At 42.7% G+C, this 24,164-nt stretch overlaps 7 protein-coding genes across 7 annotated transcripts; 5 read left to right on the top strand and 2 right to left on the bottom strand.

The window, feature by feature from the left end:
• Nucleotides 1-116: 116 nt before the first annotated feature.
• EAF01_004424 (uncharacterized protein) lies at nt 117-1,296 on the top strand (the record flags this gene model as incomplete). The annotated part of the gene is made up of 3 exons (XM_038912678.1): nt 117-218; nt 301-1,194; nt 1,249-1,296. 3 exons carry the CDS (start codon nt 117-119, stop codon nt 1,294-1,296), a joined length of 1,044 nt encoding a protein of 347 aa, XP_038772362.1.
• Nucleotides 1,297-2,237: 941 nt separating this feature from the next.
• On the top strand, nt 2,238-5,638 carry EAF01_004423 (uncharacterized protein; the record flags this gene model as incomplete). The annotated part of the gene is made up of 2 exons (XM_038912677.1): nt 2,238-2,452; nt 2,506-5,638. 2 exons carry the CDS (start codon nt 2,238-2,240, stop codon nt 5,636-5,638), a joined length of 3,348 nt encoding a protein of 1,115 aa, XP_038772361.1.
• Nucleotides 5,639-7,581: 1,943 nt separating this feature from the next.
• Nucleotides 7,582-8,135, top strand: EAF01_004422 (uncharacterized protein; the record flags this gene model as incomplete). The annotated part of the gene is made up of 2 exons (XM_038912676.1): nt 7,582-7,607; nt 7,661-8,135. 2 exons carry the CDS (start codon nt 7,582-7,584, stop codon nt 8,133-8,135), a joined length of 501 nt encoding a protein of 166 aa, XP_038772360.1.
• A 1,506-nt stretch (nt 8,136-9,641) lies between these two features.
• On the bottom strand, nt 9,642-11,692 carry EAF01_004421 (uncharacterized protein; the record flags this gene model as incomplete). The annotated part of the gene is made up of 2 exons (XM_038912675.1): nt 9,642-10,131; nt 10,185-11,692. The coding sequence occupies 2 exons, from the start codon at nt 11,690-11,692 to the stop codon at nt 9,642-9,644; spliced, it is 1,998 nt and encodes a 665-aa protein (XP_038772359.1).
• A 3,264-nt stretch (nt 11,693-14,956) lies between these two features.
• EAF01_004420 (uncharacterized protein) lies at nt 14,957-15,815 on the bottom strand (the record flags this gene model as incomplete). The annotated part of the gene is made up of 2 exons (XM_038912674.1): nt 14,957-15,511; nt 15,570-15,815. The coding sequence occupies 2 exons, from the start codon at nt 15,813-15,815 to the stop codon at nt 14,957-14,959; spliced, it is 801 nt and encodes a 266-aa protein (XP_038772358.1).
• Nucleotides 15,816-19,933: 4,118 nt separating this feature from the next.
• EAF01_004419 (uncharacterized protein) lies at nt 19,934-21,316 on the top strand (the record flags this gene model as incomplete). The annotated part of the gene is made up of 1 exon (XM_038912673.1): nt 19,934-21,316. One exon carries the CDS (start codon nt 19,934-19,936, stop codon nt 21,314-21,316), a length of 1,383 nt encoding a protein of 460 aa, XP_038772357.1.
• Nucleotides 21,317-22,166: 850 nt separating this feature from the next.
• EAF01_004418 (uncharacterized protein) lies at nt 22,167-23,552 on the top strand (the record flags this gene model as incomplete). The annotated part of the gene is made up of 1 exon (XM_038912672.1): nt 22,167-23,552. One exon carries the CDS (start codon nt 22,167-22,169, stop codon nt 23,550-23,552), a length of 1,386 nt encoding a protein of 461 aa, XP_038772356.1.
• Between the last annotated feature and the right edge of the window lie 612 nt (nt 23,553-24,164).

The raw sequence follows: 24,164 nt of genomic DNA, 5'->3' as shown, positions 1-24,164 counted from the left end.
GAACTGCTCATATATACTTGACCTTGAATTTCTACAATAAGAAACCACGCCTCATTCATCAAAATAGAGCTCTTTCTCACACAATCACTCTAATTCCAAGCATTCACGATAACAAGATGACTGATCGACCAACGCTTGTCCCACCTCCTCCTATCAATCCCTCGAAATCTGCCATCGAGAATGTGTTAGAGCTTCGGGAGCTGAGTCAAATTGCGCCAGTAAGCACCAGATTTCCTATAATTCCTATAATTCCGTGCAGACTGCTCAATGGATCTTTGTATCTAACCTCTCTATACCCAGGATATCTTCACGAATACTCACCCCTTATGGCATCCCCCTGGTGCACGAGGCATATACGGAGGGGCAATTATCGCACAATGTCTGGCAGCCGCACAAGGCACGGTCCCGCATAACTTCACGGTACACAGCATGCACTGCTATTTTGTCTTGGCTGGAAACTCCGATTTACCAGTCATGTACTACGTTGAACATGTTCGTGAAGGCCGCTCGTTCGCTACTCGCACAGTACAAGCACGTCAGAAGGGAAAATGTATATTCACAACCACTATGTCATTTGTGAGGGAGAACAGTGGAGGGAAGCAAAAAGTAGAACATGCGGTCCCAATCCCTAAGGACATCAGACAACCGAATGAGGATGAAGAGTTGTTACAGATAGAAATGAGGACTGATAGTCCATTTGTTAGTCAGAGGCTCGAGATTTTGAATGGGGAGACTGGGCGACCGCATGAACAGAGAACCCGGCAGTGGATCAAAGCAAGAGGAAGGATCAGTGATGAAGGTGGACATCAGGCGCATTTGAATGCATTGGCTTATATGAGTGATAGCTACTTCATTGGAACTGTTGGGAGAATACATAAGCTATGGAGATATGGCAACGAAGAAAAGAAAAAGAAGGGAGAGACCGCGGAAGAAACCGACAACGATAAGTATATGAAGAAATTGAAAGAAGCAGAAGGTTTCGGGGATGATTTGAATAACAAAAAGAGAAGGCCAGAGGTAGGTATGATGGTTAGTTTAGACCATACTATATATTTTCATGAGCCAAGGAAGTTTAGAGCAGATGAGTGGATGTTTACGGAGATGTCAAGTCCATGGTCTGGAGATGGGAGAGGAGTGGTCACCCAGCATATGTTCTCTAAGGATGGAACGTTGATTGCTACATGTTTTCAGGAGGTAGGGTTTCCCTTCGCGGAATCATATTGAGTATATTGCTAACAGATATTGTAGGGTGTTGTGAGACTTAATCAAGACGGAACAGAGAAAGCCAAGATTTAAGGGAATCTTTGATGTAATCATGTAATTTTGAGAGGCCGACTTTAGGGTACAATAGATAGAACAAGGGGAAAGAGAGTAAGGGACGAGCATTGAGCATTGAGCGTATGCAGACTTGTGTTTTAATAGACTTTTAGAATTCCTTTTCGATACCATTTCGTACGTTTTGGTTCTTGGGGCAGCCCGAGGGCAAGGCGATAGACTTCCCAGAGAGACGGAGCAATATCTATTCTGGATCTTGTGTTTGATATACTATTCCTTGCATCTTCATATCGAAACACATGGATATAATAAAGTCTTGTCAAACTGCACAAATGAACACGCCTAACAGAGAATCTCTGCAGACTTCAGGTCTTCCGCATTGACTGTGCATTGACATGTGATTGCGGATCATCTAGCTGAGCTGTTCTTTGACAACAAGTTTCATGCAATCTATGGCACTTTGTTAGCAAGTTTGGGAAACGAACACGACAGGTGCTTTTATTCTCACCAATGTACCTTCAGAGAACCCTTTTCGTTAACAGTCTCTCATTGCTCATTCATTTGATATCGTAGCCTCGCTTATTTGGTTCTTCAGCCTCGTTTACGTCATCCCGGAGAGTTTGGACTCCGTTCACCGAAATCTTTGCTTATACGAGTACAGAAGTCAGGTATGTATGGTATAGCCTTAGCCTTATTTGATGCCTAGCGATTATTTCCACTCTCAACTCAGACAACCTGGAAGTCTCGGTCAGCAGGGTCCAAACGATTTCAATATCAATTTATTTCAGCTGACGACGTATTCGTGATAACAGTTAAAGTTAGTCATACACATTCGAGACTTGGTTTCAGAACAAATTTCACTTGGTCAAAACACTCGATTCGCCATTAAGCAAAACGTTGCGATTGTGCGAAAGTAAACAAACCTCCGAGATTCCCATTTGAATTCTTGCGCCGCGTATTCAATGCATGCCATACGGCAGAAATGCCGTCCCAAGCATCAGGTTCTTATACTGAAATGCTACCCCAAGACAACAAAGGGGGCAGTCGATGTCAAGCCGAATTCAAGTGAATTGAGTTATCTCTTGTTCTATGCCACGACACGAAGGAGTAAGGTGCAGAAGGTCGGGGAGTTTTTGGAGAAGAAGACTGCAAGTGATGTTTGGAGAGCTAGAATAGGGTTTGTTGATTAGTCCAAAGTCCAGCAATGATATATGCTGATTGCAGAAATAGAAACGTACAGGTTACCCTCCAAATCCTGGCAGCCTTGATCGAAAAAGCACCCCGAGACCTACCTCTGTATGCGCCTTACGTTCTTAAGATCTTCAATATCATACTTCGTGCGCAAGATGTCACCATGGTGGAATCCTCAATCCCCACTTTCCAGGTCTTCTGCGAGAATCATGATATGGCAAGTCTTTCCGCGGATCAGGAATATCTTCACCAGTACGAGGAAATCGTGCGGATCTACGCGTCATTCGCTTCTACAAGAACGCAAATAAGCAGTAATCCTCAGAGCGCGCCCGTAGCTATTAGATGGAGGGGTCTTGGCTTACAAGCGGTCAAGAGTGTGGCATCTTCTGAAGCTTTGGCTACAGTGGCGGGAAGACAATTGGACGTCATTGTGCCGATATTGTTGGAGAATATTTGGACGGATAATGAGGAGTTCATTGATATATTGCAACAACGATCTGAGACAGAAGAGCACATTGGAATGGAAAAGTCATTGTCAAAGAGAAGGGCAAGCAATGCGACGGCCAGAACGGCCGATGAGGCAGGAGAGAATGGTACCGCTTTACCTGGAACAACTGCAGACGTAGATAAATTGGCAGAAGAGAACATTGGTGTTTTAGCTACACAATGTTTAAAACAAATCTTTGTCGTCAACAATCGAGCTCAGGTTCACGGAGCTACGACAGCTGTATTGAAGTTCATTGCGGACCGAGTCTCCCAGAAAGAATCTGTTATTGAGAATGGTCCAAACGACAACTGCAAAGGATGGGCACCACGCATTTTTGAAATGATTGCCAGATGGACACCAGTCCAAGATCGATATGTCATTCTGGTGACGGCCATGGATAGTTTGGTGCGGGCTGATCAAGTTGAGGCCACTCTTATGCAACAGCTTGTTCTTGCAACAATGGTAGACGCTTTACTCAAATCCGATATCAACCTGATAGGATTAAGCGTAATGGATGTTTTACTGGGACTGGTACAGCACATATTGATAGTTCTCCAACTTGGAAATGTTGGTGGACCTCATCTTCAGCCAGATAATGGAGCCGATGAAAAAGTTGATACTGGTGCCTTGCATGGGTCAATTACATCTGAACCAGCTCTGGTACCAACAGGCACTAGGAAGGATCTCTTAGCCCGATTGCAGAATTGTCTAGGAGATTTGGCCACGCACGTTTACTATGCAGATCAAATATCTGATATGGTTTCAGCGATTTTATTACGTTTGAAACCTCCAGCACTATCACCTGTTCCAAGCACTGCTGCAGCAATTGAAGATCCAAAATCTGCCACAGAGGCTCTGTTGTCTAGCACTAATATGACCGAAGATCCAAATACTGATGGATTTTTCTCATTTGATACAGCCAAAATCACAGCTCTGGAATCGATAAAGTTGATTCTGCTTGTGGCAAGTCATAAGACTATGACTGCTGGAAACCTGGGAAGAAACAGAGTTCCAATCAAGACTTGGGAGGGTACACAATGGTTATTGCGTGACACGGATGGGCGTGTGAGAAGAGCGTACGCTGATGCACTATTGACGTGGCTTGATCGGGAGGTGACAAATGTTGATCAGCAAATCTTTGACGAGAAGCCGAAGGGATTGGCGAAGAGTGCAAGGGATGAATCATTCACCAATCTCACGAAGAGAGCAGTTTCGAACGCATCAAAAGCAGAGAAGCCCTCTAGACCGTCATTACGAACAACATTTTCACAATTGCTACATCTTGCTATCTATGAGAATGCCTTGCAATTTGTAGACTACGAGAACGATATACTCCTACTACATCTTCTCCTCACAAGTCTTGTCAAACATTTGGGAGTAAATGCGATCAGAAGCGGTTTGCCCATGATGTTTCAATTACAAGAAGATATAAAATCGTTTGAACTACCAGCTCAAAAAGTCCGAATCGGAAGTCTATGTCATGGATATTTCTGGGCGTTGTGCGAGAAGTTCGAAATTGAAATGTCACCCGTTGGCAAGACAATCCAAGACGAAATCCGTCAACGTCAAAAGGCTATGTTCTGGGCTGATAGCATTCGATTTCCTCCTGTTAGACTCAATGATATTGGCCCACAAGGGAAAGTAGCATCCCAGCAAGAACAAGCTCCCACTTATGCTGGAGCCGACTCTTTGTCAACCTTCGATGACAGGTTTCAATTAGTCAAACTTATCTCATTATCATATGCAGCATCTCTAAATTCTCCTCCAAGCAGCCCCCCAACATCTCCTGGCCGAAGCTTTATCCATCCAATTCTTAGTGCGGATGCGCCTTCTTCAACACGAGATACTATCATACCGGAAAGAATCAAGGAAGAAATGATGTCAGAATGGAATAAGGAGTCTGTGATTGCCATTGCGCAGGAAACTAGCAAAACTGTCTCAATTAGTGGATCACGTGCAGGTACAATGACCACTGGCCATCGCAATTTTCTTACTATCAATGGACTAGGTAATGGTAGTAACAGTGGAGCAGCATCTCCTACTGGTGCTCAAAATCCAAAAAGTGGTGCAAATTCGACTTATGGGACCGCAAGCGGGATTAGTGCCATGCACAAACTAAGAAAAGGTAGTGGGCATTCACATGCGCCTGCTAGTGAATCGAGCCGTGGGTCAGTAACAAAGGTTGACCAATTAAAGCGAGTACTCTCGGGTCAGACAGCACCTTTACCAGCTACAAGGGCCGGCGCGCCACAGAGTGATGCAAGTAGTGAGAGCATGGTTAGTTATGACTTCTCAGCTTCAGAAATATCTATCAACACGTACAACCAGCAAAATAGTTCGGGTGTAGAACGATCTGCTTCTATGCGTTCGAACGGACGATCGAGATCGAAATCACGAGACAGAGCAGATGTAGCACATGATGACACAACAGCTCCCCCTGTTCCACCACTTCCATCCTCGCTTGTGGGTGAAAACATATCCATTCACGATCAAGCGCAAAATCATTCGCCTGAAGGATTTCGAACCGGTCGAAGCACAAAAAGAAGCACAAAAAGTAGAGCCGGTGGATACTCAAGTATGCCATGGGGTGAAGATAATGGAAAGGTGGTAGACCTTCAAGATCTACTAAGTGGTATTGATATTGGTGGGGATGAAAAAGGGAATGTTGGTATGCCACCTTACTGAGGTGTCAATTTTCAGGGTTTCTGGAGATACAGCGCGTTTGGTATATTGAGACAAGATGATAGAGTTGCATATAATTCATAGTACCGATCTATGTACTATACCTCATTTTGTAAGCATGGAGTTTTTGGTTGACAACACTTGTGGAATGTCTACTGCTGGGTCGAGTCATAGCGATTGATTTTTGGGGGGGAAGAGGCACATACGTCTCGCAGCACATAATAATAGAGAAAATGAAGATGAGTTTTGTTGTCATGGTCATATGTTATATGCTATATGTAGGTGTCTAGTGGTGCAGATTGCTGTTTGATAGTGTTGATTTCGTGGTTTTTGAATTGCTGAGCGGGAATGCATTTGAATTCTCGTGCCTTTCATATTCATTTCTAACCTAAAAGTACGAATTTGTGGGCACAGTAATTATTCTAGTAGCATATCTAGATTTTTGTTTGATTTTCTTGGTTCTGAAATGTAGCTTTATTCACATGCGGAAAAGTGTAATACTGGGTGGTGGTTACATAGTCTGATAGGATCACCAGTGGGTGCATGGATTGACGGGACACTTCCCAACTTTCAAATTTTCTAACAAATTCATTCTTTAATTGTTTGAAGTTAGAAGTTATATTTCGATTGTTTTATTTCTAATCAACGATTGCAATAATTCTGAAGAAATAGGGGTTGATCTATCAAGAGATATTTATAAGTCTATTTTTGGAGTGTCCCGTTAGTTTGTACACCCACTGATGTATACCTCTCAATTGTCAAGTTAATAACAAAGCTGTTATTCGATTGTTTGATATTAGTGTTCTTTTCACTTATTATTGTTCAATTTGTATTGATTAATCGTATGAAATTTCAAAGTATCTGAATTGATATTTTGAGAGATGTTGGCAAGTCAATTTACGCTATTTCCCGCCGGTATTTGAGGCAACGGGTAGTGCATCACAATTTAGTCCGTAATCAGGTTTGCAAAATGTGTGCGAGGCAGTGAGAGAAAACCCTCGAATCTGCATAAATTCTCTTACTATATTCACTTGTGAAGCACGTCTTCAATGGATCTTCTGGGATGATTTTTTTTTCGTGGCTGCCTGCACGGATAATTTCATCGAGTTCATACTAAACGCTTTCACGGTCCCGTACGAGCCAGTGAATGAAAACTGCGTTCAAGGTCGGCGCCTTTATCTTTCCTTATCACTCAGATGATTCGACCTTTCAAAGCTTATTCCTGGTTTACCTGCTGCTCACTGGTGCAATTCTTGCACACTGGATGGTCATAAAACTAGATGCATATCTTTTCAAGCCTTTGGCAATAGTTCCTGTTGCAAAAACTCCCCAATATGGCATGTATAAGTCCTTCATCCAATAGATTGGGTCGATTCCTTCCATTCCTATCGCTGATATATCATGTGTTCGCAGCTTTGATACACTTCCACTGCGACGACGCAAGTCCTTCTCTGTGTTAAATGGGATTTAGACCGTATTATTATTGATATTGGATACGGAAAGGACTTTGCGGGAAGTAACTTGCATTTCATTTTAGGGATTCAACTTTAGGGCATCAAAGGTGAAAGACTGATTATTGGGCAAGCTTAAAATCAAAGGCGTGTTGAAAAATGATGTTCTGCCCCCCTAAAATAAGCGAGCCAACGAATTAGCGCTCATAACATCGTACAGGACTTACCACGTACCGTTCCAAAGCAAGATTCCTGGATTTTGCCTTTGCCTGGAATCTATCAAATCGATAATCAAAGGTGGAGTATGTTCCGAAAGGAAGAGCTGGAAAGTTGTAAAGTGTAGGTGCAGCGAAAAAAAATATATAACAGTGTTAATGGCAGTAATTTATCGTTTTTCAACAAACAATTATTTCTTCTGTAATCAACTCGAACGTTTCAAGATAATCTATCCATCTCAAATAGCTGAGGATCCGTTCTTGCAATAGTAATACCAAAATGTCGAGCAATAATCCTACATCTCAGTAAGTCTAAGATCTTCTCACAAAACCTGCTCATAACTCACAAACCGTTCTAGAAATCAAATTCCCAGCGAATCTGGCCAAAACCCTCAATGCACTCAATATCAGCAATCACAAACTTACCAGCAACACTCTCAAGGCTATCAACAATCCACATACCAAGAACAACCATACCAACAAACCCCATATACCCCATCCTATTCTACACAGCCTCAAACCCAACAACTCGTCTATCAAAATCCCTCTTACCAAAATGATCAATACCAACAAACCACCTATCAGAATACTTCAACTACGTGGGCTCCACAATACAACCAGCAACAACAATTCCAGGCACAATACCAAACCGTGCAGCCTGCACAGCTTACACAGCATTCGCTTCAAAGTCTGCCTGTCCCTGGAAGAGACAATGTGAATGTGTATTTGCGAGATGATCAGAATTTTGAGAGAGTACCGCAAGGATTGGAAACGAGACGGGAAGCCGGACTTCAAAAATGGGAAAGAGGGTGGAATGCTGCGGGGCGCAGATAAACGGGGCTAGTGCGGGGTGTTTTTCGGTTTCTGGACTTTGTCTTTGAGTGGCGGGAATGTTGGATATGATTTTGGACGAGGAAATCATAATTATGAGTGATGGCTTTAATGGTGAAGGGTTGAATTTGACATCGAATGTCGTGCAGGGAAGAAATGTGTTGAAAGGTCGTTGTGTTTACGTGCGGCTTCTGGGAAGCATGGACAATATAGTTTAATTCATTTGTGTTCAAAGTATCTCTGCCCCCAATGATCCGCATCGATTGTGGCTATACAAGCCCCCAAATCTTGATAATTGAGACATATCTACCGTATGAGTGCACGGTGACACGGTCTCATTTGGGGGCTTCAATTATGGGCCATGTTATGATAAGAGACTACAGCTAATCGACCATGGCACTGTGTATATCGCATGGAGATTGGAGTGGGTACATTCCGGAAGGACTTTTCTTCGGTGGTGTTCCCTTGGGAGGTCCTCTGACAGGACAAGAAGATTGCAGAAAGGAATGTGCAGGACTTGAAGATACAGGACTTTTTGAGACCGGGTCAAGCTTCTGATTCATGCTGGTATCGTCAAGTCCTGTCACGGCATCTCAATGTACGTGATCTGGATCTAATAATACATATGCGTCTCAACCTAGCACTCTTAACCATCTCCAATTTTAGCAATATTCACTTCACGGATTTGCACACAGTCTCATAGTGGGCAATTTGGAGACATCGAATAGTAACCCTTGTGATTCGAGTTAATTTTTCTATCTTACTGTTGAAAGTCTGGAAATCTTGTTTAGGAAATCCACTCGGATAGCTGTATGAGTTAAAGTCTACATAACCACATCTTGGAAGATGGATTCGGGATCTCGATCTCGATATTATTGGTAATCTAGTCATATCGTCATCCCATCACTTTCTTCGTGAAAGTTAACAACATATGAAAGCTAGAGTTACGGCTACTTTTTAACTGACTTCAAAAGTGTCTCATCATTGCCTTCTTGTGCTAAATCGAGCCTGGAGAATCTAAGTCAGACTCACTTCATCTATTCTTAAGGAAGCTTAGCACAATTTATCGTAGGTCTTGCAATGAATGTATTCATAATACGTGAATGTCAATGATGGGGAGAAGCTTGAAATGTGGATGAAATGTTGATCTTTATTGAGATAAAGTGCTACATAAGCAAGCTAATATGGCTAAGTTATTGAAAAGTATTTTATCGATCCATTGGACCCGCCCAATAAACAATAAACCAGCTTGATGATAGAGGAGACGGGACAGAGTACCTCAATGCTCATTAGCCCCCAAGGTAAAAAGCAGCTCGGCCCTTCCTCAGATCCGAATGAGAAACAAATCCTCATTAAACCACCCGGGCCCTGGTTTGAAGGTTTCCACTCAATGAGAAACCGGCTTTGTCGCTCCTTCATACCGTCAAGTATCTTAATGACCATTCCAAAATGCAAACCCCCCATGTAAATTCCTGTCAAAGGAAATTGAAAAAATAAAACGGCTTATCCTCAGAATTCAGTGTTTCTCAACACTTCAGGAACTGATTGCGATCGATTCTGCTTAGGTCTGTTTGTCATTCCACCGATTTTTCGTGGTGCTTTTGTAATTCTCCTGCCGGCTCTTGGCTGTTTGGTATTTTCCGCCATCGAATTTCTTCGATTTCGCTTTTGTCTAACAATTACAGCACCATGCATATTCTCTAAGTGTGCATCGCGGTTTCCTGTTCTTGTAAATGTCGCTTTGCAGTCTCTCATTTTGCAAACTACCCGATCCTTAAGTGTTATCTTGTGCTTTTCTTTCTCGTGTCGTCTTAAATTGCCTGATTTCCATTGGTCTTCTCCGCCCGGCTCATAATTGCAGCCTGCATAAGAACATCTTATGACCTTGGTGTCAGACTTCGGGGATGGAGTGTCGTATGTGGATATTCTTGCTTGTTCTTCTTCTATTGGCAATTGGGTCTCGGGTATGGTAGCGAAATTAAAATTCTTATTAAATCCTCTACAAAGACTAGTAAGCATGAATTCTTCTTCGAGAAGGGATAGGGTACCTACCGCACGTTTTCTGCAGACCACGGAGATGCATGTTTTTCTTCATAAGTCCCAAAGAAGTTGAGAGCGAATTGATTCTCAGTGTCCATGGTCGGAGTAAAAGTAGCAGCGCCGGTCGTCGCAAACTTTTCCGCTCCGGGTATGAAATTATTCAAGCAGTCAAGTCCACATTGAATTGTTGATTGCAGGTATTGGGCAGCATCTCCGGTGGGGAAGTTGTTTGGAAGTCTTTGATCAATAGCTGTGGCACTTTGTGCCATGTATGCGGTTAAAGGATTATCAATAACTCCCCTATCCCCGGACTCCAAAGTGTTTTCTTTGAAATCAGGATGATAAGAAGCTTGCATTTTCTGATCTCTGCACAAATCATCAAGCTCAAACTGAATAGTTGCAAGGCCAAACCAGTTGAAATCATTTGGATGTTTTGATTGCAGACTATAACTTTGGTCAAAGTACCTTTCGTGACTAGATTCTGATGGGTTTACTAGCTGCCGAGCTTTACTGAAAAATTCATTCTCAAACCCAAGCCGTTCGTCTCCCGGAAATATACTTCTCGGGCTGGTTGCAGAAGTATAATCGGATTGGGGGGCTCTAGGACCATAGCTCGAATCGCTTGGAGATGTTTCGCTGCTAGTATCCGTACTAGCAGTATCTGGTGATGATATCTGAGGAGAAACTTCGAACAGCCGCCCTTGATGTTGAATAGCATCAAGGTTACTTCCGAACCTTCGCACGTCCGTCTGGATTGCAGGGCACATCGATCCACGAAATCTGGGGGATTGGAGAGTCATGGAAATTGAGGGTTCTAGCGACAGACACGCCGCATCCATCTGGGTTCGCATCTCAGCGGTTGTATCGGTCATTTCAAACTCTGCAGAGTTACCAAAGCCAATATCATCTGATAGGCAATGGCCAGCACTAGGAATTGACTCTTGAGTTTCAATGTACCATGGGGTTCTAGAGCCAATTTGATCACCATCAACGCATGTAAACTCTGTAACAAATGTTGAACCAGCTTTAGGTGTGTCAAGAGATGCGAAATGACCTTTGGATGCGGAACTTGGAGATACTATGGCTTGTAAAGTGGATGATATTCGCTTTTGATTGTTTGAAAAGCTATGAACTGCGACCGAGGTTGACTGACCATAATTCAGACTGCCTTCTGGAAGTTCTGACAACAGGCTGCTATCTGGAAGTTCATGAAAATTATTCTCCCCGGAGAGTTCTGTCAGAAATATAGCGTTTGCGCTCTCAGGAAAGTTTTTGAGACTGGGAGATATGTATCCACAATCAGATGAGAATACGCTTTGCGGTGTAAGTGCTGTTTCTTTTCTGCTGCCATTCATAATGGAATCTCGATAAGGAAGTGTTGGATCGTTCTGAAGGTACTCCATAATATTCTTCCTGTTAGAACACTCACAAGAATGTGGTGATCCGGTGCATTGTACCTCATTCCGGCTATCTGTGGAAATGCGGAGGGAACTTGGTATTCCATAACGTCTTCCAAACATGGTGAATGCCTTCTTTCCAGTTGCTTTCTTTTGTTGTTGGGGACTTCGACAGCACACCGTCCTAAAATCAGACTTGTCAAGCTTTTCTATCTTGGTCCAATGAAGGCAAAGGCGATGGTGGAAGATACGAAAGTGCATGAGCCTTTGAGTCTTGATCTTTAAAGCTTTGCTTGGTAGTGAAGATTTAGTTGCTCATAGGCGATGAGCGATGATCAGAATGTTTTCAATAGAGAACTGAAGCAAAGTTAGTTTAAAGGTTCAAGGCTGCGTCATTTCACTGGGTAGGATAATATTATACCGAAGTTTTGACCACTTAATTTGGTATTTTTCGAGGACTTGGTGTGATATTGGTGTCGATGTTCAAAACTGGGAGGTGTTTGAGACAGTACTTCCGATGGGTGTTAGATAAGGGGGCATTAATGCTCAGTAAAGGAAGTGAAAGAACTGATGTGATGTTTTCAGCTAGACTGAGGCCTCCTGATAATCTGGGATGGGGAAGGGAATCAATGCAATCCCATGTTGGGAGACTGAGTGTGCTTTGCTTTGGCGACGGTGTGGTACTAAACCATCTAACCACTCGCAAGACATAGCTTTATATATCAATAGCTGCATATCTTCTGTATCAAGGATAGTTGCTCGCTGCAGCATAAGGAATAAACTGTAATATATTGGCGTGGCATGTTGCTCATGACCAGCTGCATAGTCTTTCGAATTGAACCTTTGTTGTACAGTATGGCGGCAGGTGCACTGGTTGAAGGGTTTTCGATCGGCACGGAGAATCCAATAGATTGAGAAAGTAGAGTCCTTAGAGGTTTATCAGTCCTTATTCTCAATACAATAGGTGGTAATATTACCTCAACAAATGTCTGCCTCGTTTGCCTCATAGCAAGTGAGTGGATGTGGGAGGTCGGAAGCGTGATCAACGAGTGAATAGAGCCAGGGGATAGTGTAAGTTCTTCTGCGGAGACGTACTCGGCGATGGGCAAGTACGAGTCCTTTCTACCAGAAGAACTTAGGGTTGTGTAATGATGCAGAAGAGTCGATAGTGTGAAGAAAGTCGTAGACTTCAACCTTATTCCATGCAAGAACCGTCTCTAGAAAGGAATGGGAAGGACTTCTTAGTCCGTATAGTAATGTGAAAGACAATGCCAAAGGCTCCAAAAAATAGTGAACCCGCGCGGAAGTCTTGGGTGTGAAAAACAGTACAAGATTATCATGTTATAAGAGTCGGATTTTTTGTTTTCAAGATCTAGAGCAGTGGCTAAATGATATACTAAATATTCACAACCAGCCCCCATTGCTCTCTAACGAATTAATCCTTCAGCCCCCGATAAATGCCATATTCGTCAAAGATATGCTGCAGTTCAAAACTTCTCAAGCAATCTAGCGCTGATTATGGGGGCCGTGGAAAAAATTACAGGCCTTGAGATGCGGAAGATGTGGGAACTTTGAGGTGGATTTTCTGTACCAATTTGTCAATCTACCATTCTGACATACCTAAAGCTGGGTAACATTCAGTTCGTATCAACAGATTCCGTATTTGGAGAGCTGCATCGAAAGGATTGAAGGCTTTTCGCAGGACTTCTCCGGGGCGTTTCGCAGGACTAAATGTATGCGATTCTTGGCTATCTTAAGGAATAAGAATTCTATCTGTTAAGATTCATCATGATTAGTTACTAAAAGATGACTTTCTGCGGCTGTTGCGACTATTGAATTACTACAAACAATTTACTACGACATTCCCATCCGTCAACCCAACCCCGCATTTTGCCGTCCACAGCGTTTCATCCGATTTCTAGAAGGCGCTTAAGTATAATCTATGACCCTTGAGCTCAATTACCTACAACTCAAGTCAAGTGCGATTCTTTTCATGATAAGAAGAACAATAAGTTGATTGGACCTATTTCCTATTGTCGTTATAATGCTTCATTTGTCTTTAGCGCGGGCCTACCGAATCGTTGGCTCATGAAATCGAACTCTTTGGACCCGTACCAATTGCTGAAAAGCTAGAACTACCGTGCGAATAGGAACAGAAAATTGCGATCACTGCACTTACTATACGACCAATGATCAATTTTCCAAGAGAAACACACCAACGACTATTCCGTACCTCCCAAGGCTGAGAGGCTCAACATTCGCGGGAAACATTCGGATGGTCGGGATGAACCACATACCCGGTATAGGGCGGTCATTGAACGAGCCATGGATTACAAAAACCGTAAGAACTACTTGTATGTGATCAATGTTTTGATTGGATTGACCCATAACTTTTCAAAAATTCATCGAGATTTCTGCAAATTAGGGATGCAGTTCTTAGCATTTTTTGGTTTGCAAAACCTGCAATCAATTCCAAGATAACTTCATCATCAGAGAACCGAATCCTTTAGATTTGGAATAGTCACAGAAAGTTGTGATTGATTATCGTAAGTTTAGCTTTGATGTGGTTCCATTTTGATTTGAGCTAGTATGAATGAAATTGACACTCAGAAGTTGAAGTAGAAAGCGATTGTAAAAGCTATTCGGTGTGACGATCATAAGTTTTTTCAATTTTAATTCACGCCTCCTTGATTGCAACAAAAGTACAGACAATTTGTCTTTCCCTATAAGTTTTCCGTCGTAGACCTAGCAATTGAACCATTTTCAGCTCCGGGGTAACTTTAGGCCGCGCGTCTTTGCAATATTGATTCGGGCATCAATATAAATTGGGAGAAACAGGGCAATTGAATCCGAAATGCTTTAAGTCCGCCTCGAAGGATTATCTTGGTTCGCCATCAATATATGCGAACCATAACAAGACCTCGTCATCGCATGGCTCGAGTCTGGTCCGTAGATGGGTCAAAATCGTAGTTTTGTTTGTAGATGATTGAACTCTCGAGAAGCATTTACTAAAAGATGGTTAAGATGATGTAACGATAAATTGATTGAGGCTATGAAAGCAGTAAGGACTGGAGACGTTCGACGAAAAATCAAATAAAAGCAACGCAGTCTAGAGAAACAAATATTAAGTATCCGCTGATATATTTCAAGTACACACTTCTCATCGAAGCTTATTTCCGTCTATAGCATTGCAATTTCATTCCAAGATTGGCCTGGCCCGTCCCCATCAACACTAAAAAGAAAAGTCAGAGATTGACTTCAATATTCTACTACTCAACGACGACTCTTACGTTGTAATATAGGACTTATTCAATGATTGGTTGCTGGCACTGTGAAGTCGGCCTGTTGAATGTGTTGATTAGCGCGCACTCATTGCAGAACAAAAGATTAAAGGATCTCGTTACCGCGAGGGGCAGGGCCAAGGATAGGTACTGCTAGGTACGACTGCAAGTAATCTCTCATACATCCACGATCTGCAATGTTATGACCATGCGGCTGGTTGGACGAATTCACCGGTTCAACCCCTAAAGGCCTACTGGTATCGGCGTGGGAAGATGGTTGTCTATGCTCGGCTGAGTCGCCGTTGGGAAGTGCAGGCCATTCACCATCCCAGTAATCATCAGGTACAAATGGCTTCGGCTCAAGATTTAGTCGTTGCATCAACCTCAAATAAGATCCTTCATCCAAACGTGAATCGTATGCTCGTGCCCGAGGACCCGTGGTCATAGTTTTAAGGCTTCTCGGTGAGGCGAAGAAAACATGAGGGATTTGAAAATTGCCTGGACCGCGGCGGAGATACTCAATATCCCGAAACCAGTAGCGTGAGCGGCAATTTTGTGGGAAAGTGAGTCGCCCGGTATCCTGGGCGCGCTCATAATGTCCGTAGGGGGAGAAGATCGACGGTCCAGAGGTATTAGCACAGTGGAAGGTACCATGAGTCATCTAATCAGTATTCTGTTAGCCTTTACTAACCATCAACCAGTACTGCAAAGGCTTTTACTTGAACGAATGATAGCTTAGGTATGTCTGGCCTATTCCCATCGGGCCCATAATGTTTTCCAATTATCACTACAGGGTGACCGTGCCCCTGTTTCTTCAAGACACAACCTCCGTGTTCTTGACACGGATGGCCATTGACATCAGACCACATACATTGCAAATCCTCCGCAAAGCTTGTCCTTGGAAGGAACAGTATACAGCCAACTTCGATGTCCTGTGCCCGCACATTCTGGCGAGTTGTAGACATACTAAAGGAAAAGCAGAAGAAAAAAAACAAGGTGTTGAGACAGACAATACTAAGAAGAGCTTTTTCAAAATGTGAAATATAAATAAAATAGACTATTAAAATGATGAAGATCTTCCAGAGATGCTTGCCGAAAAGAAAGTGAATATGAGATTTCGAAGGGAGAGACTCAGATTCTTATCAATGAATGTAAGCTCCCTGTGGAAATAGAAAGATGGAAATGGAACCAATTTTCTTCGCCCAACTCGAAAACAACAACTTCTAAGACGGCAAACTGAATTCCATCAAAGAAGAGTCTCACAAATGCTTCGGCACCAGATAATCTCACAGACACTTCCGTGAGACATTACGAGGCCTTTATCAGCAGGTATGTGTGGAAAGACAATAACAAAGAAAAATCATTCAAAATCTTAATGGGATCTAAAGCTGAGGCATAATATAGCCTTTATAGTTGCCTATATCAATATTTGGTATCGATGTTCCAGACATTGGGCGATATCGTGGTTGAGGTCAGTCCATCAATTCACTTGGACCTCAAAACCTGCCGTCAATGTCTATCATTCGATATCTAGTAAACACTGGTTTACTTCTCAAATTTGGTTCAAAAACACTATTTCAGGTGAAGCAGATGGAATCGTAGGATCAATTTACTTTGAGCAGAGGAGAAGTGTTTAATTTTTTTCCTGCTGTGAGGTGTGAAGCCTGAGCTTTAATGACTTATCCACAAAAGGGAAAGGCGCACGGTAACCGCGGCCGCAAAGCGTTTCCACAAAGCCACTTCCGCTTATACATAATAAAATGCAGTGTGCATTGGTTCGTATGCACAACGAGGATAAATATAGTTGTACTTGTGTCCTACTGGATCGCATACCCACAAATGGTCGCAATCCGATAGAAGAGGCCTCGTAGGTTATCTTACAGATAGAAGTCTAATGCAAGTAATGGATTCAGTGATAATACCTGTGATCAAATTGAATCTTCATCTTGAATCATACTATAGAAGCCCTAGGATCCTTAATCTTACCCCTTTTCTTTATTTCGCCTACGCATGATCTTAACGGCTTGATTCACATCTACATACTACCACACGAGATCATTGAGTGATATCATTTTTGGCTAGTGAATTCCAAGCTTTTCACATCCTATACATGTTACTCATGCGAGGTCAAGATATGTTAACAAGATTGCCGGTTTCCCAGTAGATATATACGCCAATCATAAATGGAAGCCAGAGCAAATGGAAATTTAATAAAATCCCATGAAATCATACATAGATTTCTCTAACGGTGACCAATGCGCTTCTGTCTATAGATAGACGAGACATTATTCTTGATCTTCAATTTGGTTCTAGAAGAGGCCAAGAATCATATGTAGACAAATTAGGCATGTTCCTATCATATACCAATTTCTCACTTGAAAATTGTTGTTCAACTCCAATTACAGGTGTTGATCCTGCATTCTAATATGTCTGATAGTGTTATCGAATATCTAGATGAGATCAATGAAAGAGGATGCACGGGGCAACAAGTACAGAATTCCTGAAACATAGCATTTTGTGTGCGTGTGTGTCATCGATAGGAATGCACCGTAGTTGAATGAGCACAACGTTGAAAGTCTTTGCAGTTGCAATTTCGTCAATGCTAACATCTTACCATCGTCTGCAATAAATGTTCTTCCAGCATATCTTCTTTTATTTTCTTGGTTGATCAACTATAGTCTCACGACGACGTGATATTGATCACAGCTCACAGAACGAGAACTTATGAATGCCGTCATTTCTGGGGCATTTCCCGTGCACGTTCACATTTTAATGATCTTCATTATCATCCCATGTGATTCGTCCCGCTTTACGAACATACGTGAATATAGAAGCTTGGTCTCAAGACTCATCTTCTCAAACTGTCAGCTGTCTTTCTCGCTCCTAGAAACTAATTGGTGCCTGCGGAGCGAATCGCCACCTACCTCATTTGATCCTTCTCAACTACCCGTGGACCTACTGATAACTCCAGATTCGTGTAGCAACCGCAAAGTCCAAAATCAACTCATTAACACAATCAAATTCTAGGAGGAATGACACAGTGATAACCAAGTCAATCCTACCGAGCAATTTGTCAAAATGCAAGGAGGGCGGGGTTTTAACAACTTAAGTAGTTCGGAAATAGCTGTAGACGATTTAGCTATTAACGAATCCAAGAATCTCCAACCTTTCACTCAGTTTTAGTGGAGTCATCTCACTATCATTTCCCACCGGCCCGCAAAATTCCGAATGCAAATGAATTACTTCACCTCGTTTCCTTTGAAATGCAGCAATTATATCAATATCAATTGCAGATAACTTTATCTACAGATTTTGTAACTCGCAATTCCGCTCAATAAAACGAAGAAACCTGTTCTCATCACTCATCTCAGAAGTTAAGGACCCCTTATGAATTAATTCAAAAAGTATCTGTTACTCATGAGTACTGCTTTCTACGTCTGCATGTTGGAAATTCAAACTCACAATATTTCGCAATCTCAGTATTGTAGATTGGCATGTTATCAAATTGTCGGCCAAGTTCTTAAACATAACCTTGGGATTCCATGCTTCTCAGCACTTCTTATAGAAAGCCCAAGAGGAATAAATAATGGGCGGAACACGGGTCATAGCCAAGCCATGATCCGTTTCCTGGGTACAGCCACCGAGTGGAAAAACATCCGGCGGGCTTGAATTTGTCCCCCGTATCACGTGTCTCGCTTACCTTACTTCGTTGACAGTTGGGGAGGCTCGGGAGGATAACTTTTTTCTGAAAGTCAGCACTTATACTAGAAAGCAAATGTTGACTGCATTATGATCAAACTCATAAAAATGATACCAACCAACCTCAAATATGGTATGTGCAGCCTTATCCTGCCATATTTGAATCTTTTGTTCTCCACTTTTTCTGATTGCCGCTTGAATACTTGGTTCTTACGTTTCCGAACAGTACTTTGAATTGATCAAGCACAAAAAACATCACTAGTAGGTGTTCAATCCTGAGCATCTAAATTCGAAATTACAGTTCAGTGTTCTTCTCTTCCTTCTCTTCCGAACTCTGGAATCTCTGAAACATAGGAAAGCCTTACAAGTAGATGAAACGGGGTCTTTTTGTAATGACCAGGGGGTCGGCGGCTAGAATCCACTTGTCAGACCGATCCACCACGCTATCTTCCCTCAATCTTAATCGTGACTTCTTGTTATAGTAATTTGTATTTGTCATATGTTAGCATTCTCTTTTACGCACTTATTCATTGCAACGTGTTGGGTATACCTCACTGCACGGAAACACGCTCGTTTCGTGGAAACTAGTATGTCGACACAATCATCTGGTCTTATGGAGCCTCCTCTGTAATTGGAACCGATGTGTTAATAATATGAGTTGTGTAATTTTGGATTAAACGGTCAACGTCGAGGCTTGTTTGGAGAAGTGGGGCAGAACTGCGGAGCAAAATAACGCTGTGATGTCAAACCACAAGTCCATTGCTTTCACTTCAAGCAAAGCGGTAGACCATTCATGTATACCAACGGGGCTTTGAACTTGGTTGTCGTACGGGTAAGCGTGGGGAAATACCTGGAAATGCCTTTATCATAGTGCAGGTAATGTTGATGTGGAACCGTGTTCTTCACTTCGTCAAACGGGTGTGGCGTGCTTCCGTCGCAAATTTCTAAGCAAGGCTTCTGGGGTCGAAAGGCAGATTCTGTAGTCGGTTAGTGGTTTCCGTACATAGTGATTGACCTATGCGGAGGTTATGGAGAAGTTTCCATAGAGATAGAGCCTTGGAGGAAGATCTGGATCATGACTTAGACCCAGCAACGGTTGGAAGTGATGACAATTATCGACATACTTTGTATAAGTACACGTTGTGAGAAATTTGGAGTAAGAGATATCATTAGCAATCAGTCAAGTCTAGTGGTCGAGACAACTGTTGACGTACCAAGACCAAGACACACACACACACACATTATCCTTTCAAAACAAACCAGGTAATTCGGTCAGGCTTTGCGTTACAACTTGTGCCTTCCAGATCTCATCAATCCTTTCTCCAAAGCTTTCATTGGCAGACAGGCTGCAACAAATCGATTGTGGGTGGATTAACTATACATTATGACATCAGTTGGAAGGGAATCCTACGTCCAAAGAGACTGTAGCTTCCAAGAAAATCGCAATCAGTATATTCGAAATACAGATCGCCGGAGCTTGAGCAATAGCCCCGAATACAACTCAAGAACCTACACCTCACAAACGTACAGCCCACCTCAATATACATTATCAGAGTATACCTCGCCCACAAACACAGTCTTCAATGATGCTTTCTCTCACATCCACGATGAGGATCTCAATATATCAGAAGAAAGATGTCGAAATACTACAAGTAGTCAACACGATGCCATTGTCGCTCAAAATAGCATTACTACCTCCTCAGAGTACAATGACTATTTGTGGCAAGGTACCTCATACCCAAGTCTCAACTATAGCTCCGAATCAATATACAATTCACAAATCGACCCAAGTCTTTGGAATTGTACTATTATGAACACTGGACCAATTGCCCCACTTCCCATCGTTACAGGAGCACAAAGCATCCTCGACGAGCACCGTTTCAAGCAGTGCTGGGAGGTTCCATCACTAGAAGCAGCAAATTCTGTGCAAATCAATGAATACGCCGGAGTAGCCTTCCCATCATGCATGATCGGCCAAGCTAGTATGTCGAGAACAGTCAGCGTCAATTCATTCCGGTCAACCTCGTCAGATTTTAAAACAGAGCGGGAGCGAGCCTCTCCATTCTTCGACATGACTGAGTCTATGGCGATTAGGTCGCCATCCCCAGGCGAAGAATCTTATAGATCTGAGTCAACTTCTGGATCACCTCGACCAAGCACCGCAGAGAAATCAACTCGATCAAGGAAACGAAGGCTTCAAGAGAGAAATGATCCGAATCATGTAAGCCGTCGTGGAGATACCGGAAGGAGGAAGTTGGATCGATACTTTTGCACTCGGTGTAATGCTTTCCCCAAAGGCTGGAAGCTACCCGAGGACTTGCGAAAACACAATCAAGGACATCATACTGAAATTGGATTTTACTGCGCCTCTGGAGTGGATGAGAACTGTGCCTATTGGAGTTCTCAGGAGTCGAGATATATTGACCATCTGAAGGTAGAGCATGCTAGCTCTCGCATCTCACAGGAGATTATCCGGAAGTATAACACCATAAACGGTATTACGCTCGATGGTAGTTATATGTGCAGGATACCAGGTTGTGAAAAGGTTTATAAAAGGGCAGAGCGAGGTCGTCGAGACAAGCATGAAGAAAGGAAAGCCGCACACGTTTTCAAAGGGGGACTCGGAAGAGCGGATCCAGCCCATCTATTTCCAAACAGTTATGTGGAATGCAGGAATGATGAGACGAAAAGCCATGTTGATATGGGACAGTACGATTTTGCTCATTCTGGTCCAGCAAGGGAATCCAGGGGGTGTCGGCCAGAGTGACCGTCAATTTGAATAAAGTGATAGAAACATCTCCCCAGTTGAAAATAATGCAGGACCAGATTGTTTGTTTATAGGATACAGATTCTTTGTAATTTGGGAAATAAAAAAGTTTGACGACAAAAGTGACTGCTTTTGAGGTGATATCCTAGGTATTTCTTTGAGGAGCTTGAAACAATAAATAAATGTCAAAATTTGATTGCCTAAAATAGCCACCTGGTTCACTTGTTGGACCCTCTGGTCGAGGCGCCTGAACAACGCCCACGTAGACAGAAATGACGGTGTACCAGACCACCCAAATAAAGTCATACTTCGAAACCATTGATATTTTCAATGCCAAATTATAAAAACAAGGGTAGAGCCAAGAATTCAAAAAAAAAAAATCAAATTAGATTTTTAAAAATGTGAGACTTTCAAAAATATCCGTTAATTTTAATCTCAACTCGAAATATTGATTGTTAGATTTAATTTCGAATGAATGAAGATTGTCATTTTTGGAGGGCACGTCGGTTATCTAGACGGAGCCATATATTATCGTGCGCCTTGAGCTAAATCTAAGCACAACATTACTGTGTTGCCTGATGTTTTATTTTTTTCTAATACGACCGAAGAGTCAGCTGAGAAAGCGGTTGATAAATTCTCAAACTGCGGCCTCAAAATTCTAGATTGATAGGATGTTTGTTTTGTGCTATATGAACTATATAAATGAGGTACACTATCGAATACAAAACACTATCATCTCAATCTCAATCTCAATCTCAATCTCACCAACACAGATCTTGGCCATCAAAACTATTCTCATCAAGAGAAGCTATACTACATAATCGAACTTCGTTTTGGCAATATCGGCAAAATGACATCAGAATCGTCTCACGCCAACTCTAGGAAGACTGGTAGCAGCCAGGCTGACTCCAGAATAAGAGGATCTCACAAATCTAGTCGTGTTGAATCGATCACCGCAGGAAACGAGCGCAGAAGATCGATTGAAAGTCTTAGGGTAAATACTCGAGATCTCGATATCGGGGGTCGTAACTCACCACAACCAAAATTAAGTCCGGGAGATATTGTCGATCCTTCCGTGGATACTAAATTACTAGAACATGAAGTAAGTTGGGCGGCGATCGAGAGGTTCAAAAAAAATCAAGAACAAGACGTCGATGAATCAGGAAGCAAAAAAGAGCGGAGAAGGCGACATGAGTCTTCGAGAGACAATGAAGAAAGGCCTCCTCGTGTTCATATCCACAGGCGATGCTCAAGTCCCCCCGTAAACAAGAAAACTACCAGTAAAACTACGGTTTGCAAGTACCTATCCATTTCAAGAGAAAAGAAGGAAGAATACTACCCCATAGAAAGCCACTCGGTCAAACATGGTCACAGCAAGAAGCTTCCGAACTCAGACCAAAGATACAGAGATCACAGTAGACCCTCAAGCCGAAAAGAAAAAGATGAAAAGACGATAAATACAGAAAAATCCGCTCCAGCAGAAAATGATGTCTCGAGCCCAAAGACAAGTGTCTCTTCTAAGCCAAAAACTGCTACCAGCTCTAAACACAGCGCCTCGACCCACAAAAGCGCAAGCGTCAGTGACCACAAAGACAAAGTATCGCAAAAAAGCTCTCACCATTCCAGTAAATCGGCAAGTTCTCGAAAAGGACACGATGGAGTTGATAATGAGCCAAGTCCAGAGGAGCCTCAAGCCTTGAGTGAGGGTTCCGCCAGTGGGTCTGTACAAGGTAAACCCACTCGAAGCAATACTCTAGCTCTCGATCATCACAGTTTGAAGAGCAACTTGAACGTCTACAATCCTAACAGAGGTGGCAGAGGTACTAGCACCACTGCTCCTTCAGACAATGGATTAGCGGAGCGTACTCAAACAGGTTATGGGAGAGGCGGCCATGATGATCAGCCTTATTTATATGATACTGGAGAAGTAGATCATTATAAAGCTCCAAAATCAACAAGCTCCAAAGCTAGCCAAAGCACTAGCGTCGCTGCTCTTTCTATCCATGCTCCATCACAGCGTGCTCCATCACAGCGTGCTCCATCACAGCGTGCTCCATCACAGCGTGCTCCATCACAGCGTGCTCCATCAGAGCGTGCTCCATCACAGCGTGCTCCATCAAGTCGCGGGGAGGACGCCGATGATCAGCCTTATGTATGCGAGGATGAAGACAACCAATCCAAAGCTTCAGTATCGACAGGCCGCACAATTGGCAGTAGAAGATCCCATAGATCGTAGGGTATGCGAACACAACTTACACAACCGAGTCCGACCCACAGATTAGTCCTTCGGCGGTAGAGGAGGCTGAAAGGACACAATATATTATTGAACTTTGGTTATCTTGCATCCTATCAAGAGCATATTTTTTCATCAAGACAGATGGAGAAAATGGAGGTGTTAAGATTATCAAGAGGTGGTCAAACCCAGCCTGTTTCTTCGCCGAAGTGGAGTTTGGTACCAAAACATATAGGTTATGTTGTGCTTAGACTTGGGATATGTGGTAGTCAGAGCATCTAGATTGGATTGAGTAGATTAGAGGTAAAGACAAGAAAGTACGTAAAAGATGATTTTGGACGTTTTGGGTAGCAACTGAATTTTTCACCCGTTATTTTTTTGTGGTTCTTCTAACAGTGTTAAGTGAAGGGCTGGTCTTTCACCTGGCGATAGCATCTCGCTTTCGTGCAAATAATTCGTGCGGTCAATGGCTGACGATCCGCAATGGAATGGACAAAGATCAGTGTGAACATGTAATTTTGGAAGGGATTCATCATGTTGTGAACTGTGAGTTGACCAAATGATACCATATTGACCGGAGATTATAAAACGCGTGCATCGCTATGTAGCATCGAA

Source organism: Botrytis porri (genome assembly GCF_014898465.1).
Source record: "Botrytis porri strain MUCL 3234 chromosome Unknown BPOR_005, whole genome shotgun sequence".
NCBI classification, from domain to species: Eukaryota; Fungi; Ascomycota; class Leotiomycetes; order Helotiales; family Sclerotiniaceae; genus Botrytis; species Botrytis porri.
The sequence above is the reverse complement of the archived record's forward strand: the minus strand, read 5'-3'. Positions and strand labels throughout refer to the sequence as shown.